Genomic DNA, 18,691 nt, shown 5'->3' with positions numbered 1-18,691 from the left:
TTCTGAATACATTAAATTTTAAAAAGGGGGGGGAGGGGAGCTCATTGCCACTACAACTACAAAAATGCTCATTGGCTAAAGAGCCAATGCAGGACCTTAGTCTGTGCAGGATCTCCTTAAGCAGAAGAGGTAATACTAATAACATCAAACACAAGAAAAGAGAAGCCATGAAAGACACCTGGTCACATCTCATCCAAGCAGTCAGACTCGGCTCTATTCTGGCGCGTCACTGTTGTTCATCCCAGCAACAGCCTGATAAATTGGACAGCTGCAAGTGCATTCCACTAGAGGTCTGGGAAAGACACTTTAGCAAACTGTCCAGATATGTAGTAGGGGACCACGGATGCCCTTGGTGCGACACAGAGGACCTGTCTGCCTGGCTTCCGGTGACGCCTGCTTCTGGTGACGCCTGCAGAAGTCAAGGATCTGATATCTCAGCTAAGACCTGGGAAGGCTCCTGGAGATGATCTAATCTATTCTGAACTAAACAAAAAGAACTCAATGTGGTGGGCTCCCATTTTGGTCTTGCTGTTTACATTTATTGACAAGCACGGTTGCATCCCTAGGGACTGGGGGGCTAGGAGTTATTGCTCCTATCTTCAAAAACAGTAGGAGGGATGACCCAGCAAACTATAGACCCATCAGCCTGTTCAGCACAATCAGCAAGCGCTATGCCAGACACTTGTATTGAAAACTAAGCGACTGGGGGAACAAGAAAACCTCCTACCCAAGGAGCGGTCGGCTCTTTGGCCCCCCTCCGGCGTGGTGATCATTTTGGAGGCCACCGTGCCTGCACAATTGGCCTCTGTGTGGCCTGGGTCATGCAGAGGCCTATTGCAGGCACATTGACATCATATATATATATAAAGAGAGAGAGAGAGAGAGAGAGATTGTCCGTGACCCGCCCCCCCGGATCAAACCGTGCCTGCAATAGGCCTCTGCGTGACCTCTGAGTGACCCAAGCCTGTGACATCATGGGCTTGCGACAGCTTGATACTCCCACTGTGCAGCGCTAAATCTGGACGGGCACACCAGCTGCTAGACCCGCCACCGACCGCCACCACTACAGCGGAGGCTGAGGCCTGCTCAGCTTACCCCCCGGCCGTACACATGGCAGTTGTGAAAAGGCCCCGAAAATGACAAGAAGCAGCACAGTGGCTGGGGCAGCGACAGTCACAGGCAGCAGTGGTGGCCCCCCAGGATATCTGGAGTCCCCCCCCCCAGATTTAGGAGGCCACAGACTGAGGCCCCAAGGTCTGGAGGTAAGAGCACCTCTACTGTCAGGGCTGGTTAATCTGGCTCAACTCCACCCACCCTGAGAATGAGAAGTGTTTGAAAGCAAAGGGCAACCATCATACTTGAATGGTTTAACTCAGGGGTTCCTAGCCTTTTAAAACAAGTGTACCCCTTCTGTTGCAAACCTTCAGGTCAAGTACCCCACAGAGATTGTGTGTGCGTGCATGTGTGCATGCACAATGGAGCCACACACATTTAAATGTTACAATTATGAGACAGGCTACTCTACCCACTTGCTTGCATCTAGACTAAGCTACTCATGAGTACTCCCTCTGAAATAACCTTTTTGAAGTTACAGTGCTTCCATTTGAAGTAAATTTGTCCCATTAATTTCAATAAGACTGTTTGTTTGTTTGTTTGTTTATTTATTTATTTATTACATTTATATCCCGCTCTTCCTCCAAGGAGCCCAGAGCGGTGTGCTACATACTTGAGTTTCTCTTTCACAACAACCCTGTGAAGTAGGTTAGGCTGAGAGAGAAGTGACTGGTCCAGAGTCACCCAGCAAGTCTCATGGCTGAATGGGGATTTGAACTCGGGTCTCCCCGGTCCTAGTCCAGCACTCTAACCACTACACCACGCTGGCTTATGAGCACTGCGGCTGCAGCATGGGGAGACAGGAGAGCTCTGAGTATTCCCTGGGAGCTCTTCAGGTACTCCTAGGGGTATTAGTATCCCCTGTTGGGAACCCTTGGTTTAACCCATATCTCTGAGGTAGATGGGGCCTGCTACCCTGTAACATACAGGCCTCAGCTGCTTAGCAGTGGTAATGTTGCTGCTTCTATCTGACAGTGACCTCCTCCTTTATTTTGATTCATTTTACCTCAGAACTGCTTGGCTTCAGTGCTCCTGTTAGGCTTTTATCACCCTCCAACCTTATATCTCATAAGACTGCTGAGTTCCTTGAAAGGGCCAGAGGGCCCAGGATTTTTCAGTTGCATGGCAGGCAGAAATTCAACAGGTGCAACTTTGCAGAGCATGGGGTTACTCAGCTTCAGCCCTCCAGCTATTTTTGGACTACAGCTCCCAGCATCACCAGTCACAGTGGCCAGGAGTCAGGAATGATGGGAGTTGTACGCCAGCAAGCAGCACCTGTGGATATTCTGCCTTTGCTTCAGTTGCTTTACAGTAAGAACTTCAGCGGGTGGAGTTCTAATCTCCAAATGCTGGTGGAAACTCCATCGGCCAAGTTTCTGCTTGTCATTCAGACACAGGCATAGTGGAAGCAAGTAATGCTTCAGCTATAAAAACTATCATGCTTCTACCATGACCAGAGTTCTGTTTCTAACAGCTGAATGACAAGCAGAAACTCAGCTGGTGGACTTTCCCCCAGCATTTGGAGATGGGAATTACAGTTATTGAAGTTCTGGCTGTCAAGTAGCGGAAGAACAGGCAGAATATCAATAGGTGCTGTTTTCATGCTCATATGCTAGGTGAAGTTAAACCCATTGAGTGTCTGCCTGTCATGAAGCTCTTAAACGTCTTGGGCCCTCTGGCCCTATTCTCTCACCAGAGAATGGAACTATAATACATTGTATACCACATATGTTTGCCTGTAGACAAGCAATGATTGGTCATCACTCTGCATCATTGATGTGCCTTTGCCTGGCGGGATTGGCTACTGCTGAAAGTGGTAAGGTAACAACCTGGTACCCATGCTTACCTTCCTTTATGCTAGTTTATGTCATAGAGCCAGCATAGTGGGTGGAGTGGTAGACTAGGACTGGGAAGACCCAAGTTGAAATTCCCATTCAGCCATGAAGCTAACTGGGTGACTCTGGGACAGCCAATTATCTCTCAGTCTATCCTACCTCACAGGGTTGTTGTAAGGATAAACATAACCATGTACACTGCTCTGGGTTCCTTGAATGAAGAGTGGGATATACTGTAAATGTAAACAAACAAACAAACAAACAAACAAACAAACAAACAAATGTATGTCTGATTAACATCAGGTTCAGGGGAAATGTTCCACTGGGCTTTTTTTTGCTGGGCATCCACACCAGTTTGCCAAATAAAGTTATGGCTTATTTTAAACCCAGAACCTCATGTCTGCCTATTTATTATGCCTGGGAATGCTAAAACAGTATTTTTACTTCCCTTGTACTGAAAACACATGTATTAAGTATGGAGCAAGAAACCTTTGGTTTACAGGGATAGTTATGGGTGTGGCAGCTCCAACTGAACTACAAAAATTGAAGAAATTACATGGCCCATGATGTTCACACTATAGGGGCATGAGATCTGATGTCTGATGTGAACCGCGTGTTGACCTCACGGTGACTTGCCTGCCTGGTGCGAAGGTCGCGGACATCACACAGCATCTAGATAGGCTGTTAGGCAGTTCTGGGGAGGAGACAGCTGTTGTGGTGCACGTCGGCACCAACAATGTGGGGAAATGTAGTTGGGAGGTCCTGGAAGCCAAATTTAGGCTGATAGGTCGCATATTGAAATCCAGGACCCCCAAGGTAGCATTCTCAGAAATGCTAACTGTTCCACATGCAGGTACAATGAGACAGGCAGAGTTGAGGGATTTGAATGCGTGGATGAGACATTGGTGCTGGGAGAAGGGGTTTAGATTTGTTAGGCACTGGGATACATTTTGGGGCAAGCAAGGCCTGTACAAAAGGGATGGGCTGCACTTGAACCAAGATGGAACCAGACTGCTGACACTTAAAAACAAAAAGATTGCAGAGCAGCTTTTAAAATGACGCCTGGGGAATAGCTGACAGGAGCTGGGCAGTATCCGGTTCAGCAAATGCCACCCTTTAAAGTGCGAGGGTGCAAAGGATTCAGATAAAACATAAGGGGACAGAGCAGAACCACATAAAGAGCAGACAGAAGGCTGTGCCAGCTGGTCAGAGTCCAAAGAATGTTAGAATACACCAGGGAAAAGATTCAGCATATAGGTGCTTATATGCCAATAGCAGAAGCCTCCGAGCCAAGATGGGTGAGCTGGAGTGCTTTGTTTCTAACACAGAAATAGATATAGTGGGCATAACAGGGTGGAACAGTGAGAACCAGTAGGACACTGTTATCCCTGGATATAAACTCTATAGAAAGGACAGGGAGGGGCGCCTTGGAGGTGGAGTAGCACTGTATGTTAAAGAATATATAGAAGCTAACAAAGTAGAAAACCTAGGTGGACTGGAGTCCTCCACAGAAACCCTGTGGGTGACAATACAAGGCCTGAAAGGAAATGTGCTACTGGGGACGTGCTATCACCCTCCAGATCAAAATGTTGATCAGGGAGGCTTCAAGGAGAGGCCGGGCTGTAATAATGGGTGACTTCAATTACCCACACTTAGACTGGCTAAATTCACAGTCAGGTCAAAGAGGTCAAATTTCTAGATACGCCGAATGACTGTGTCCTAGAACAGTTGGTCTTGGAACCAACCAGAGAGAAGGTGAACTTGGACTTAATCCTGAGTGGCACCCAGGACCTGGTGCGTGATGTCAGTGTCATCGGCCCTTTAGGGAACAGTGACCATAGTGTGATCAAATTCAGCATACATGTGGGGAAAGAATCAGCAAGGAAGTCTAAGGCAGACACTTTGCATATCAGAAGAGGAAACTTCTCCAAAATGAGGAGTATGGTGAAAAGAAAGCTGAAAGGGAAAATCAGGAGAGTCACTTTGCTCAAGAATGCATGGAGTTTACTCAAAACCACAATACTAGATGCCCAGTTAGACTGTATACCCAAAAGGAGGAAAGGTACTACTAAGTCCAGGAGGATGCCAGCATGGCTAACAGGTAATGTCAAGGAAGCCATAAAAGAGAAGAAGACTTCCAAAACTGGAAGGCCTGCCGAAATGAGGAGAACAGAAAGGAACAGAAACTCTGGCAAAAGAAATGCAAGGTGACAGTAAGGGAGGCAAAAAAGAGAGTTTGAGGAACGTTTAGCTAAAAAGCATCAAGGGGAATAACAAAAACTTCTTTAAATACATCAGAAGCAGGAAACCTGCCAGGGAGGTGGTTGGACCGTTAGATAATGATGGAGTAAAACGGATTATTAAGGAGAATATGGAGGTTGCAGAGAAGCTAAATGAGTTCTTTGCGTCTGTCTTCATGGCAGAAGATACTGAGCATCAGGGCCGGACTGGGGGCATTGAGAGGGCGGTGGAATGTATGTGGGGAGGGCGCCGGGTTTTGAGCAGAAAGGGTAATTAAGAGTGGGAGTTGGGGTGCAGGGGCGCCCCGTGGGTGGGGCGCACTGGCAATATGCCCCGTTGCCCTGTGGGCCAGTCCGAGCCTGCTGAGCATATACCTGTTCCTGTAACAGGCTTTTCGGGGATGAGGCTAAAGAACTGAGTCAGATAGAAGTGACAAGAGATGATGTTCTAAACTGATTGGAAAAACTGAAAACTAGCAAATTGCCAGGGCCGGATGGCATCCATCCAAGAATCCTCAAAGAACTCAAATGTGAAATTGCCGACCTCCTTGCTAAAATTAACCCTGTAATCAGGCTCTGTACTGGAGGACTGGAAAGTAGCAAATGTAACACTGATATTCAAAAAGGGATCCAGGGGCAATCTGGGAAATTACAGGCCAGTTAGCTTAATGTCCATTCTAAGTAAATTGATGGGAAGTCTCCTCAAGGATAAAATTTTAAAGCACATAGAAGAAGAGGACCTGCTGGGAGAGAACCAGCATGGCTTCTGTAAAGGGAAATCTTGCCTCACAAACCTTTTGGAGTTCTTTGAGAGTGTCAACAAGTGTGTGGATCAAGGTGATCCAGTTGACACAGTATACCTGGACTTCCAAAAAGCTTTTTACAAAGTTCCTCATCAAAGACTCCTGAGAAAACATAGCAGTCATGGGATAAGGGGACAAGTACGTGTGGATTGTTAACTGGTTGAAGGACAGGAAACAGAGGGTAGGTATAAATGGAGAGTTTTCACAATGGGAGTAAGTAAGAAATGGGGTCCCCCAGGGATCTGTACCGGGACTGGGGCTTTTTAATTGATTCATAAATGATCTAGAAGTAGGGGCAAGCAACGAGGTGGCCAAATTTGCAGATGATACCAAACTCTTTCGCGTAGTGAAATCCAAAACAGATTGTGAGGAGCTCCAAAAGGATCTCTCCAAACCGGGTGAGTGGGCAACAAAATGGCAAATGCGGTTCAGTATTGGCAAGTGTAAAGTGATGCACATTGGGACAAAAAACCCCAACTTCAAGTATACGTTGATGGGATCTGAGCTGTCAGTTACTGACCAGGAGAGGGATCTTGGGGTTGTGGTGGACAGCTCATTGAAAGTGTCAGCTCATTGTGCGGCAGCTGTGAAAAAAGGCCAATTCCATGCTAGGGATCATTAGGAAGGGGAATGGAAATAAAACTGCTAATATTATAATGCCCTTATACAAAACGATGGTGCGGCCATCCCTAGAGTACTGCAGACAAATCTGGTCACCACATCTTTAAAAGGACATTGTAGAACTGGTAAGGGTGCAGAGGAGGGCAACCAAGATGATCAGGGGCCTAGAGCACTTTTCTTATGAGGCAAGGCTACAACACCTGGGGCTATTTAGTTTAGAAAAAAGATGACGGGGGTGGGGGGAGACATGATAGAGTCTATAAAATCATGCACGGTGTGGAGAAAGTGGTTAGAGAGAAATTCTTCTTCCTCTCACATAACACTAGAACCAGGGGTATTCCCATGACATTAATTTCCGGGAAATTTAGGGCCAGCAAACGGAAGTATTTTTTCACACAATGCATAATCAACTTGTGGAATTCTCTGCCACAAGATATGGTGACAGCGAACAACATGGAAGGCTTTAAGAGGGGTTTGGATAACTTCATGGAGGAGAGGTCTATCAACGGCTACTAGTCGGAGGGCCATAGGCCACCTCCAGCCTCAAAGGCAGGATGCCTCTAAGTACCAGTTGCAGGGGAGTAACAACAGGAGGGAGGTCATGCCCTCAACTCCTGCCTGTGGCTTCCAGCGGCATCTGGTGGGCCACTGTGTGAAACAGATTGCTGGATGGGCCTTGGGCTTGATCCAGCAGGGCTGTTCTTGTGTTCTGAGATATTGTATTGCCCTACAAAATCATACCCATGGAAACGTAATTTGGATAGGTCCTCCATTAGTTCTCTTTTGCTAATTGTGGTGATTATAGTTGTTGTCTGCTGAGATAATAGCACTCTTCATATGTTCAGAAGCACGTTACCAATTTTTTCTTAAACATTGCTACAATATTCATCCCCAGATTTTGCTGCTGCCACAAGCCTACAGCCAGATTGGACCACCAACCAAATTGTGTTTTCATGGTTATGTTTTTGTAGGACAGTACAATATCTCAGACATAAGATCTCATGCTTCCATGGAGTGAACAACATGAGCCATCAAATTTCCTCACTTTTTGGAGCTCAGTTGAACATGCCAAATCCAAACTATCCCTGTAAACCAAAGGGTTTTTGCTTTAATTAAATATTAAGAATGTAAGAACACAAGAACAGCCCCGCTGGATCAGGCCCAAGGCCTATCTAGTCCAGCCTCCTGTTTTGCACAGTGGTCCACCAGATGCCTCTGGGAAGCCCACAGGCATGCTCTCTCTCTTGCTGTCTCTTCCCTGCAACTGGTATTTAGAGGCCCCTTGCCTCTGGCTAGAGGTGGCCTATAGCCCTCAGACTAGTAGCAGTTGATAAGCTTGTCCTCCATGAATTTATCTAAGCCCCTTTAAATCCATCCAGGGTGGTGGTTGTCGCCACATCTTGTGGCAGAGAACTGAAATAGTCAACTGCAGTCTATGATTTACTTAATACAAGGATTATTAATATACCCTCCTGCTGAAACAAACAACTGTTGTTCGTTTGTACTGGGTCAAAAACTTTCACTCTAATGGAGGCAGGGGGGAGTGTAATGGCAGCGGTGATTAGAGGAGGCAGGAGATGGCATGGCAAGGCAAAGGCAAGGGGTAGTGTGGAGGGATTAGCACCAGCCCCCACTTACAAGCATTGGGGGAGTGATGGGTGGGACACAGACTGCCATGGGCTTGCTATGGCCCTGTATGGAGGCATTGACACCATGTCACCAGGTTTTTGGTTTACACCAGTTTGCTTTAGAAATGGTATGAAATTGTGAGTATTAAACTGATGCCTTGGAAGAGTTCATGTCTCGAAATGCTTATTTTGGTAATGAAAAATGAATCTGACGTTTTGCCTGCTTTGTTTGAAAGAATCTACAACTGGAGATGAAATATTAGACAGGCTGAACCTGTGTAGAAGTGCTAATAACATATTCCTTTAGAGAGATAAAAATTTATGGTCTAACTCAGTGTTTCCCAGCTTCTTTTCATTCTGAGACAGACTTGCATTAAAAAAACAAATATATTGGGGCATACTGCCCCCACCAACAGACATACCTTTTGTGTGTGTGGTGGCAAAGCTGCCACGCAATATTTATTTATTTATTTATTTATTTAAGCTTCCTTTTTATTCTTATGTAATTTTTGTTCTTATTTGTAGCTGTCCTGTGTGTTCCTCCTGGAGTTGATTCACCTCCCACTTAAATAGCAATAGCAAGGAACTTAAACTTGTTCCCTTATGCACCAGGAAAGAAACTCCAGGCTTTTGGAAATTATTTTAAGAAAGTCAGCGTGGAACACCAGCACACTAGTTGGGAAACACTAGTCTAACAGATCAATCAAATTTCCCTGTCATGCCATAAACTGTTGCTTGTAAAGAAAGGCATCTTTAGTTGCTTCAAAGTTCATTGAACCAAACTACACAGCCATCTATCCTGCATCTTCCAGTCTTGACTTCCTGAATGAGAGCGTTCTCTCTTAAAGTTACAGGCATTTTCTTGAATATATCTTGAAACTACAGGCAAGAACAGGGTCTAACAAATGGCAACTCTACATGGCCCTGGGACTGATTGTATGCTTCCACTAGAGTCTTTAATCGTGATTGCTATCTGAGAGGATATTTTTGTAAGCAGGCACTGCAGTAATTTCTTATTTTATTTTTCAAGCTATACAATCCAAGTTTCTGCCATTAATTTTTCAGTGTTCCTAAGCATGTCCCTGCTTTTAATACTGGAGCAGATACATTTTTAATGTTTTCTAAGAGATAAAAAATTCACATCAGACGGTAACAGAATTAAGCATACTTATTCAACACACATGGGGCCTCTGGGAAAAACGTTATTCAATTTAATCATTTTAATTTACATTGGATATGTACAAGAGCATTTCTTTCAACCTCACAGTTTAACGCGCATGCGCACGCGCACACACACACACACACACAAGCATTGCTGTTAGAGGAGCAGAGGAACTTCTGAAGTACTCTGTCTGAAATAAAGGCAAGGCACTCTCCTTTAACAGCTGTAATATTCCTGATTTTAGCCTACGAAACAAGGCATGTTCACACTGAGAGAGTGCTAAAGAGAACAAATAGGTTCATCAGCTTTAAATGTCTTTTTTGCACTTGAGATTTGTCTGTGATCATACCGCATGAATAAATTTTGTGAATTTAAATGATATGAAGAAGATCCCATAGGTAGCAGTGATACTGCCCAAAATCACATTGAAGAATATCTATGGAAGACTGAAGCATGATAATTAAATGAAGTCTAGCACAGGGTTCTGGAAACTTGCAACAATAAAACAAATTCTAACATACATTTTTGGCTTAAAAAAGAAGAATTGTTCTATGTAACACCACAGATTTCTGCCTGAGGATCCAACCCTGTGAAGAGTTATGAATCTTCACCTTCCATTCACTTCAGTGAGAACTGGGGTTTTTATGTCCCTTATAGGATTTCTCTCCGATGAGAATGACATCTCAACAGAATGACAGCAAAACATGAACCCCAATGAAATTAACATAAAAAGGTCCTATTAACTCCAGTAGGGTATTAATTATATATTTTGCACATGTAGCAAAAATGTTAGCCTACCTTTTAAAATTCTGTTGTGATTGTGTACATATCTTGTACAAAAATTTCAAATTAAAAATCAAAATATGTTTGCCTTGCAGGTCAGGCAAGAGAGATCAACCTACAAGAGAAATCAGTTTTCTCTGATATTTAATTATGCTATTATGTTTGCACATAAAGTTAATACCAAGGGGAAAAAAGCAATACATTTTCAAATATTATTTGCAGGTAAACTGAAAATATTAGCTATAATGATTAGAAGTATGTTTCCCTATTAACATTATTACCAATATTGATAGAAGAATAATTTTTCCAAAAAAAGCACATCCAAACATCATAAATGATAAAATACCAAGCATCTATTTGAAAACCAGATAACAACTTGATATCTGGGTTAATCGTTGCAGCTATTAGGCAGTTAATTTGGCATCTGTTTGATTGTATAATTTAATTTCCATATAAACAGCATAGTTAAAAAAAAGACAAAAGTACTATAGGCTGTTTAAAGCTAACAAAAGATACAGGGACATCAGATTGACATTCAAAAAGGTTTTTCTTCTTCTTAGCAAAATGACCAATGAAATCTTGACTTAATACAGTGCATATAAATTTTTTGTAAAGAATATTTAAATATTATTTAAGTTAGCAAAACATGAGCAAGATTTTTAATATCAAAGTGCTAAATCGTACTGCCTTAGAAGTCAATGCAAATAACAGTAAGATAAGGTTGCTTGTGAAAGGACAGATTTTGTATACAACTGGTTAATAAAAACACACACATAGATGTGTATGTGTGTGACGCACACCCACACCCACACACTCATTATATAACTGAGTCAGTGTGAACACACTATTTAGTTGCTCTGTGTAACACGGCTCCCATGAGCTGGCAGTCATTGCAATAAATACAAGCAAAGCTTTACAATATATCATGCATACAAATATTTATACAAATAAAGACACTATGCAACAAATTGTCTCATATTAATATGGCATCAACAGTATAAACATACCAAAAAGGGAGTACGTACACGGAATGTTTAAAACACAGCCCACCAAACCCTTCCTAGCATTTACATTCAGACTATTCTTACAAGACATGTTCTTCCCAGCTGCCTTGTATCTACTAACCAATTTGCTAGATTCAGCTCTAAAACTTAACTATGCCTGATGCTGACCCTGTCTGTTTTAGTCTCTATCAGGGGCGTAACTACTATTAGGCAAGGGGAGGCGGCTGCCTTGGGGCCCCCATGCCTCGAGGCCCCCCCGATGCAAGTCACATGACTATATATTGTGAAGTGTGTGTGTGTTTGTATCAGCGAGGGGCCCATTTTGAAATTTTGTCTCTGGGCCCACTCCAGCCATGTTACGCCCCTGGTCTCTATGCATTGTTATTTACTTAATCAGCCAAATAATAAGCGTGTGATTCCATCACAAATTTCCCTTCATCTTGCCTTCCACATATGCTTGTCAGTAAGTCATGCTACATTGATCCAAAGTTTGGAAAACTTTGTCATGGAAGTTAGTGCATGTAAAAACTTTTTCCCCCTCACCTTTTCCTTTCATTTAATTTTCATATTAAAATAAATTATAGTTAATAAACAGGACTCAGTAAGACAGCACTTTAAAAATTGCACTTGACCATGGGAGCTAACAGCCATTGTCATTTTGCTATATCTGATTTATACGAAATATCGAATGAACATTGTTAGGAGAAAAAAAACAGGGAGAGAGAGAGAGAGAGAGAAAGAACATTTTAATTTGTGCCAGAATAATGTGCCCTTGATATGGGAAGTATGCTAAAAGTATAAACTGTAAAATACATACTACCCGGATGAACAATTTGTCATTGCTCCTGTTTTCAAACACACAACATCTACAATTTTCTATTCGCCACCTAAGATGAGGTGCTATGCAATAGATTTTAAACAGTCATATTAACATCTCTTCTTTTTTTCCTGCTGGGGTAGCATCGTTCAAAAGTGCCACATTAACAATTAAGAAACAAAACAAAAACTTCACTCAACTCCTCCCCACCTCAAATTCCTTATTCCCAAAACTGTAAGTTATGTTTTAGGCCACAGTTTGCAAGGAAATGCATTAGGAAAAGTCCACTTCTTAGGGCTGGAAATGCTTCCCCCCACCCCACAGTTAAATGAGAGCAGCATTATTAGCAGTAAATTCCAATCCTTTTGCCTGCTCTGGTAGACAGTTGCCTTTCAAAAGGATAATTTGAACTTCAGAATGGTAAGGTGTCCAGAAACAGCTTGTCAATAATGGAAGGGGGTGGCACCAAATCTTCCAATTTCAGGTAAAAGATCCGCTGCAGTCCTAATGTGCAGAGGGAACGCAAGTCAGCAAGGACCCCAAGTACCTTAGACTCTGTAGGCTCAAATGGTTGTCCTTTGCTCTGGCAACTGAAGGCTAAGTGATCTTTCAAGCTGCTCATAATTTTGTTGCATAGCTCATGCACTTTCTTTGGTTCTTTTAATCCATGTCGTTCTGCAAAGAAATTGAGGAAAACTAAGTAAGCAGCCATATTATGTGAACAAGCCTGCTGATGATTAAATAGTAACAGCCTTGTAAATATGGGCAGTACTAAAGTAGTAATTACAGACATTTAATGTGAGATACAATGGCATGTGTATCTGTGTGTCAGTGTGGAACATACAGTGTCAGATGACCTTGGCTCTTACAATACCATTTCTGTTCTATAATTTCTTTTCCACTTAGAAATAGCTGAACATAAATTAACCTGGACAATGTGCATTGTTTTAATGCAGTATTTTAGTGCCATCCTTTCATTGGATGATTTGATGGCAGAACTGTCACAGAAGGTGTTTTGGAGATTTCCCAGCTTCCCTACCAGTTGTGAATGCTCAATAACTATGGCAACCATTATTTATTCAGTGAATTCAAGTGGAGATCAATATCCATTGCTAGCTCCATCAGTGCTAGGCCTGGAATTCCACCAGGAATTCACAGATACTCTTCTAAGAAACCAAAAGCACCTCAACCGACCTTTGCTATTTTTGATTATCTTCTACTTTTTGCAGTTTATTTACCTCTAAAGGGCTGGGGATAAAAGTAATCTCAAAGTCAGCTATTTTAGGCCTTAGATTAATGTGTGTTCTATAAAGTAGTAAAAACAGTAGGATGTTGCCCAAATAAGAATGTCCTTAAAATCCCAACAATTAAAGAAAAAAGAACATAAAAGGAGCTCTGCTGGATCAAAGGTCCATCTAGTCCAGCATCCTGTTTTCCACTGAAGCCAGTCAGATAACTCCAGGAAGCCAAAAAGATAAGTAAATAAAATAAAATAAAATAAATATATATATACATAAATATAAATAAAAATAACCCCCATAATTGGTATACAGTGACGTACCATCTGACATACTGTGCAATGTGCTTTGTAATGTAGCATTCGTGCTGTTGCATTAAACGCAAGAATTGGACAAACACATTTTTTGATTGACAGCTATGATTATTTCCAGTGGCCATTAGTTGCACAACTGTGTCCATGCAATTCTTGTATTTAGCACAACAGTGCTCTTGTGAAACTGCACAAATGTTACGTTGCAAAGTGCACGTATGTCAGCTGCTGCCTCTGAACATGGAGGCTCTGTTTAACCATCATGGCTGATAGCTATTGATAGACCTCTCCTCCATGAATTTGTCTATTCTCCTTTTAAAGCTATCTCAGCCAAGGGCTATTACTACATCTTGTGGTAGTGAATTCTACAATTTAATTATATATTGCATGACAGGTTTTATAGCCTGGATGACTTCCAGTGCTAATGTTATGGGAGATGCAGAAAGAGTCCTTTCTATCCACACCATCCACAGTTTTATAAAACTTTATTATATTCCTCCTTAGTAGTTGTTTTCAAAATTAAAAAAGCTCCAAATGCTATATAGCCTTTCCTTGTAGGGAAGGTGCTCCAATCCTTTGATAATTTTGTTTGCTCTTTTTTGCACCATTTCAAGCCTGCTGAGAAAAAAAAACCTAATGGCAAAGAACCCAAATATATCCCTTTCCACATGCATTGACTGAATGCATGGCAGCAAGGCAGACGGACAGATGGACGACAGGATCACATCTTTGTCCAGACCTCTAACCTTTGGTCAAAAGGGATGTCAGGTGCACACATCTGTACCCACACAGGCTCTTTCATATGATCAGGAATCCTGATTATACAGGGTTCTTGATTGCACATGAGCATATGAGAGTACAGCTGTATGCATAGAGCACCTTTTATATTTCTGTTGAACACATATTAAATTGAGGGCAGTGGGCATGATCCAGCTCCCTTTCAAAGCATTCAGTCAATGTACATACTGAAAAAGGCCATGTTTCCAGAAACATGTCTTGAATTGTGCTTTGCTGAGACACAAAGGAATCTAGACTTATTTCTGTAGCCAATGTGAGCAACTTTGTTATATTGTGTTTCATGATACAATGGGGATAATCTAAAGGTAAGGTGTGCTGTCGAGTTGGTGTCAACTCCTGGCAACCACAGAGACCTGCAGTTGTCTTTGATAGAATACCGAAAGGGTTTACCATTGCCATCTCCCGTGCAGTACGAGATGATGCCTTTCAGCATCTTCCTATATTGCTGCTGCCCAATATAGTCTGGGAAACATACCAGCGAGGATCAGGCACGGAGGGAGGCTGGCGACGGCTCGTGTTTGGCCACTGTGATGGCCCACTGCCCCCCCCATGTATGATGTCAGACACAGGGGGCGTGTGGCCCCGTTTGGAAGGGAGATTGGGCCGGAGTGACTCTCCCTGCCTTTAAAGGCAGGGAAAGCCAGTCCGGCCACTTTGCCAATGCGCGGCCCCATTTGAGAGGGAGACCACACCCCGCACCTGATGTCAGATGCAGGGGTGTGGCTAGCCAGCCCCCTGCACCTGATGTCAGATGTGGGGGGCGGGGCCAGGGAGCCACTGTGGCAGTCGAACACAGGCTGCCGCCAGCCTCTGCGCCTGATACCCACTGGTATGTTTCCCAGAATATTTAAAAGACCTTTAAAAGGCAGGGAGAGTCACTCCAGCCTCTGGCCGTGCTGCCAACAGAGAGCAGGCTGATTTTGGTCCTGTTTGGGAGTGAAATAACGCCTCCTGTGTCAGACGCGAGGGGCATGTCTGGGGCCAGGAGGCATGGCCCCTGGGGGCAGTAGCCCGGGTTCTTTGATCCCATTTGCCCAATGGTGGCTCTGCCCCTGGCAGGGATTTGAACCAACAACCTCTGGCTTCTAAATAAAGTCATTTCCCCGCTGCGTGATTAGGTGGCTACATGACTTAAATTAGTATAGCAGGCATTCCCTCTCTCAAGGGCACCCTGAAAACTGTAATTCTATGAGATGGGGGAAGTGGGAGGGGAAGATACACAGAATCCTCATAGTCTTTACCAAATTCTAATTAATCTCGGGATTCTTTTGAGGGAAGCTATGATAACTAAATAGGTATAAAAGCAATATAAGTTTATAGTGAACATATATTCTAGGGAGTAAGTGATTTTCAGATGATACTGAAACCCAAACATCGAGAAATGTCATTCTCCTTTCCCCCCTTCCTCAAGAATTAATATTACAAGGTAAGGATTAAACAAACTTCTACTACCCTGTCATTGCTGCAAGCTCATGACAACCACCTGTTTTAGGAAGAAATTGATAGATCAGTAGGCTGCTGCAGCAGGATTTTTTTCCTTGCTGCTTCTGCAGCTGTTCAAGTGTCCAGTCACCAGACAGGTTTATAATAATGCCAGGCAAACACATCACTAACTGTTCCTTTCTTCTGTAAATTTTGGCAGGTGATCGGTACAAGAATCTCAGAAACCAAATGGAAAGAAAGGTAAGCCCTGTTTTAGAAAGCTACTATTGTTTTAGAAGAGTGAACATGCAAAGGGTAAAGGGCATGAATCAGTGCTTTGGAAGTGGGAAAGCTACACCTTTAACGTTTTAATCGTGAGGGGGAGCAGCCATATGTGACGGTCTTGTGCACGTATCATAGGAATAGTATATGTGCGGGGCTCAATCAATGTCAGGGTGCTGCAGAAGACAGCATTTCTTGGGAGATAAGACAGTGCTTGGGTTGATGTGAGTCTCTTGGTCTGAGGCTTATCTTTCATGAAGTAAATGAAAATGCAAGGGTAGGTACAAAGTATGTATCCTTTCATGTCAAATTTAGGGTCACAGCTGCAGCCAGGGCGATCGCCCCGGGCCCTACACTGGGACAGAACTTGCAGGGGAGCAGCCTGCCCTGCAAAAATTGAACTTCCTTCCCTCCCCAGCTCAGCCGACCTGTAGAGCTGCAGCCTGCAGGAGCCGCATGCAGGCTTGCCTGCTATCCAAAGGTTCCCTGAAGGAGAAGAGATGCTGCTACAGCTCCCTTTCCCCGACTCTCAGCTGTTCAGTGGGTGGATGTGGCTTCCAAAGGCTTCTCTGCGGGAGCAGGCCTCTCTGAAGCTCTCCCCAGTTCCCTGAAGCTTTCCCTACTCCCTGACCGTGAAGCTCTCCAGCCAGGAGGAGGCAGAGTGGCCGGTGCTGGCTGCCCACTAGAGAGCTGTGCACACCCTCTGCCCTCCCTTCCCTGCAGCCCCGGGCTGTGCTGAGAGCCTGTGCCTTCCTCCTCTTTCTCAGAGCCAGCAATGGAAGGCATGAGATTCCCCTTTTTTCATAACACCCCCTGCCCTTGTGTATTTATGGAATGGCTTCCTATAGGGCTTTGATATCAGGCACAGATATAGGGCAGAGTGGGAGGGCTTTGAATATTGAAATTTAAATGGTTTGGACAAATTGTTTACTTAATTTTTTTAAAAAAAAAAATCTTAAAATATTATGGCAGAATAATTTTCATGGCAGAAAACTACAAAAAGTTCTGAAACTGAAGCCCCCCACGCCTCCAGACCATCATTCAACCCCCATGTGGAGGAATCTGCCCTTTGCCTTCATAAAAATGGGTAAAAGCACTCCACTTTTTGCCCCACCCTTTAGATCACCTGGAATGACTTGGCATTGGGTTTTGATATTGAGCACAGATATAGGGCAGAGTGGGAGGGCTCTGAATATTGAAATTGAAATGGATTGGTCAATTCGCTGATTTTTAATAATTTTTCCCTACTGCAGTAAAGCTTCCAGAAAGGGTTCTCTCTATCCATAGAGTACTTCACAACTAGTGAACGTAAGGCTAACTGTAAACAGCTCTGCTAACCCCATTTACTGGACCATGTGCCATCTTGCCGCCACGTGGAGACCCCTGACCGGGAGGCTCCAACAATCCTCCCAGCATCAGGGGGCTCCCCAACATGCCCCGCACACTCATGCAAGGCATACTGGGACTTTCGGGGGCCAGGTGGCCCCCAATCCCCTCTGCCCCAACCAGCTCCGTGATGGAGCCGGTAATCGTGTGGGTGGCTGATCCAGCCACCCAGGGCGGGCTGGATGCTTGTGTGCAGGGAGAGTGAGTCAAGCCCGCTCTCCCCACCAAATCCCTTCCGGCTCTCCATACTGCTCATGTGGAGAGCCTTCCTGTCTCCCATTTGCAGATCTGGTTTTTGGCCCTCACAGTTGGTCACTGCATATAATAATAATCTTCATTAAACAGGTCAGTTTGCCAAAATTGGCTAATTAGATTCATGTATGCCCACTGAAATAAGTAGGCTGAAGGCTTAGTTAACTAACTGTATGGGCCTGGTATTAACTAACTGTATGGGCCAGATGTTAACAGTCTACTGTGAAATGCCAAATAAAAGTGGCAAGAGGTACTAGACAGTAGCTGGAGTCTCCATATTGCAAGGGAGTCTAGCAACACAGCCTGTTTCCTGTTTACAAGTCAATTTCTGCTCATCACAGTTGGTCATTGCATATGATAATAATCTTCTTCATTAGAAAGTTTGGTTTGCCAAAAGTAGCTGATTAGATTTATGGCACCTGTAGCTACTAAAGGCTCAGGTCACACAATCTGATAGAGAACTGTGTACATAATCCCACAGATGGAATCTACGCTGGAATCTAAGAGGAGAGCTGGTCTTGTGGTAGCAAGCATGACTTGTCCCTTTAGCTAAGCAGGGTCCACTGGTTGCATATGAATGGGAGACTAGAACTGTGAGCACTGTAAGATATTCCCCTCAGGGGATGAAGCCATTCTGGGAAGAGCAGAAGGTTCCAAGTTCCGTCCCTGGCATCTCCAAGATAGGACTGAGAGAGATTCCTGCCTGCAACCTTGGAGAAGCTGCTGCTAGTCTGTGTAGACAATACTGAGCTAAATGGACCTATGGTCTGACTCAGTATATGGCAGCTTCCTATTTTGTTCAACATTGCAATATTTTGTTCAATATTGCAACTAAAGTCAGATTACTTTTAACAAGAAAGGCTTTGCTTCGGTGAAATGTCTTCCATAGTCTTTTATTTATCACCAAACAGGGTGGCCTAAGGTACTGTAGCTGAGGCAAGGTGGGTGCCAAATGCTGTCTTGCCCCATGGCCCAAGTGAGGGTCACCTCTCTTTC

The 18,691-nt window shown here is 43.8% G+C and overlaps 1 protein-coding gene across 1 annotated transcript in view; it reads right to left on the bottom strand.

Annotated features, from left to right (window-relative positions):
* Positions 1–10,518: 10,518 nt before the first annotated feature.
* The window catches only part of NR4A3 (nuclear receptor subfamily 4 group A member 3), a 30,155-nt gene continuing 21,982 nt past the window's right edge, over positions 10,519–18,691 (bottom strand). The window contains 1 exon segment of the mRNA XM_053261257.1: positions 10,519–12,681. Coding sequence (XP_053117232.1) covers positions 12,419–12,681 — 263 coding nt within the window. The 3' untranslated portion in view covers positions 10,519–12,418.

Source organism: Hemicordylus capensis, chromosome 6, assembly GCF_027244095.1.
Source record: "Hemicordylus capensis ecotype Gifberg chromosome 6, rHemCap1.1.pri, whole genome shotgun sequence".
Lineage (NCBI taxonomy): Eukaryota > Metazoa > Chordata > Lepidosauria > Squamata > Cordylidae > Hemicordylus > Hemicordylus capensis.
This window is presented reverse-complemented; position numbering and strand designations above follow the sequence as displayed.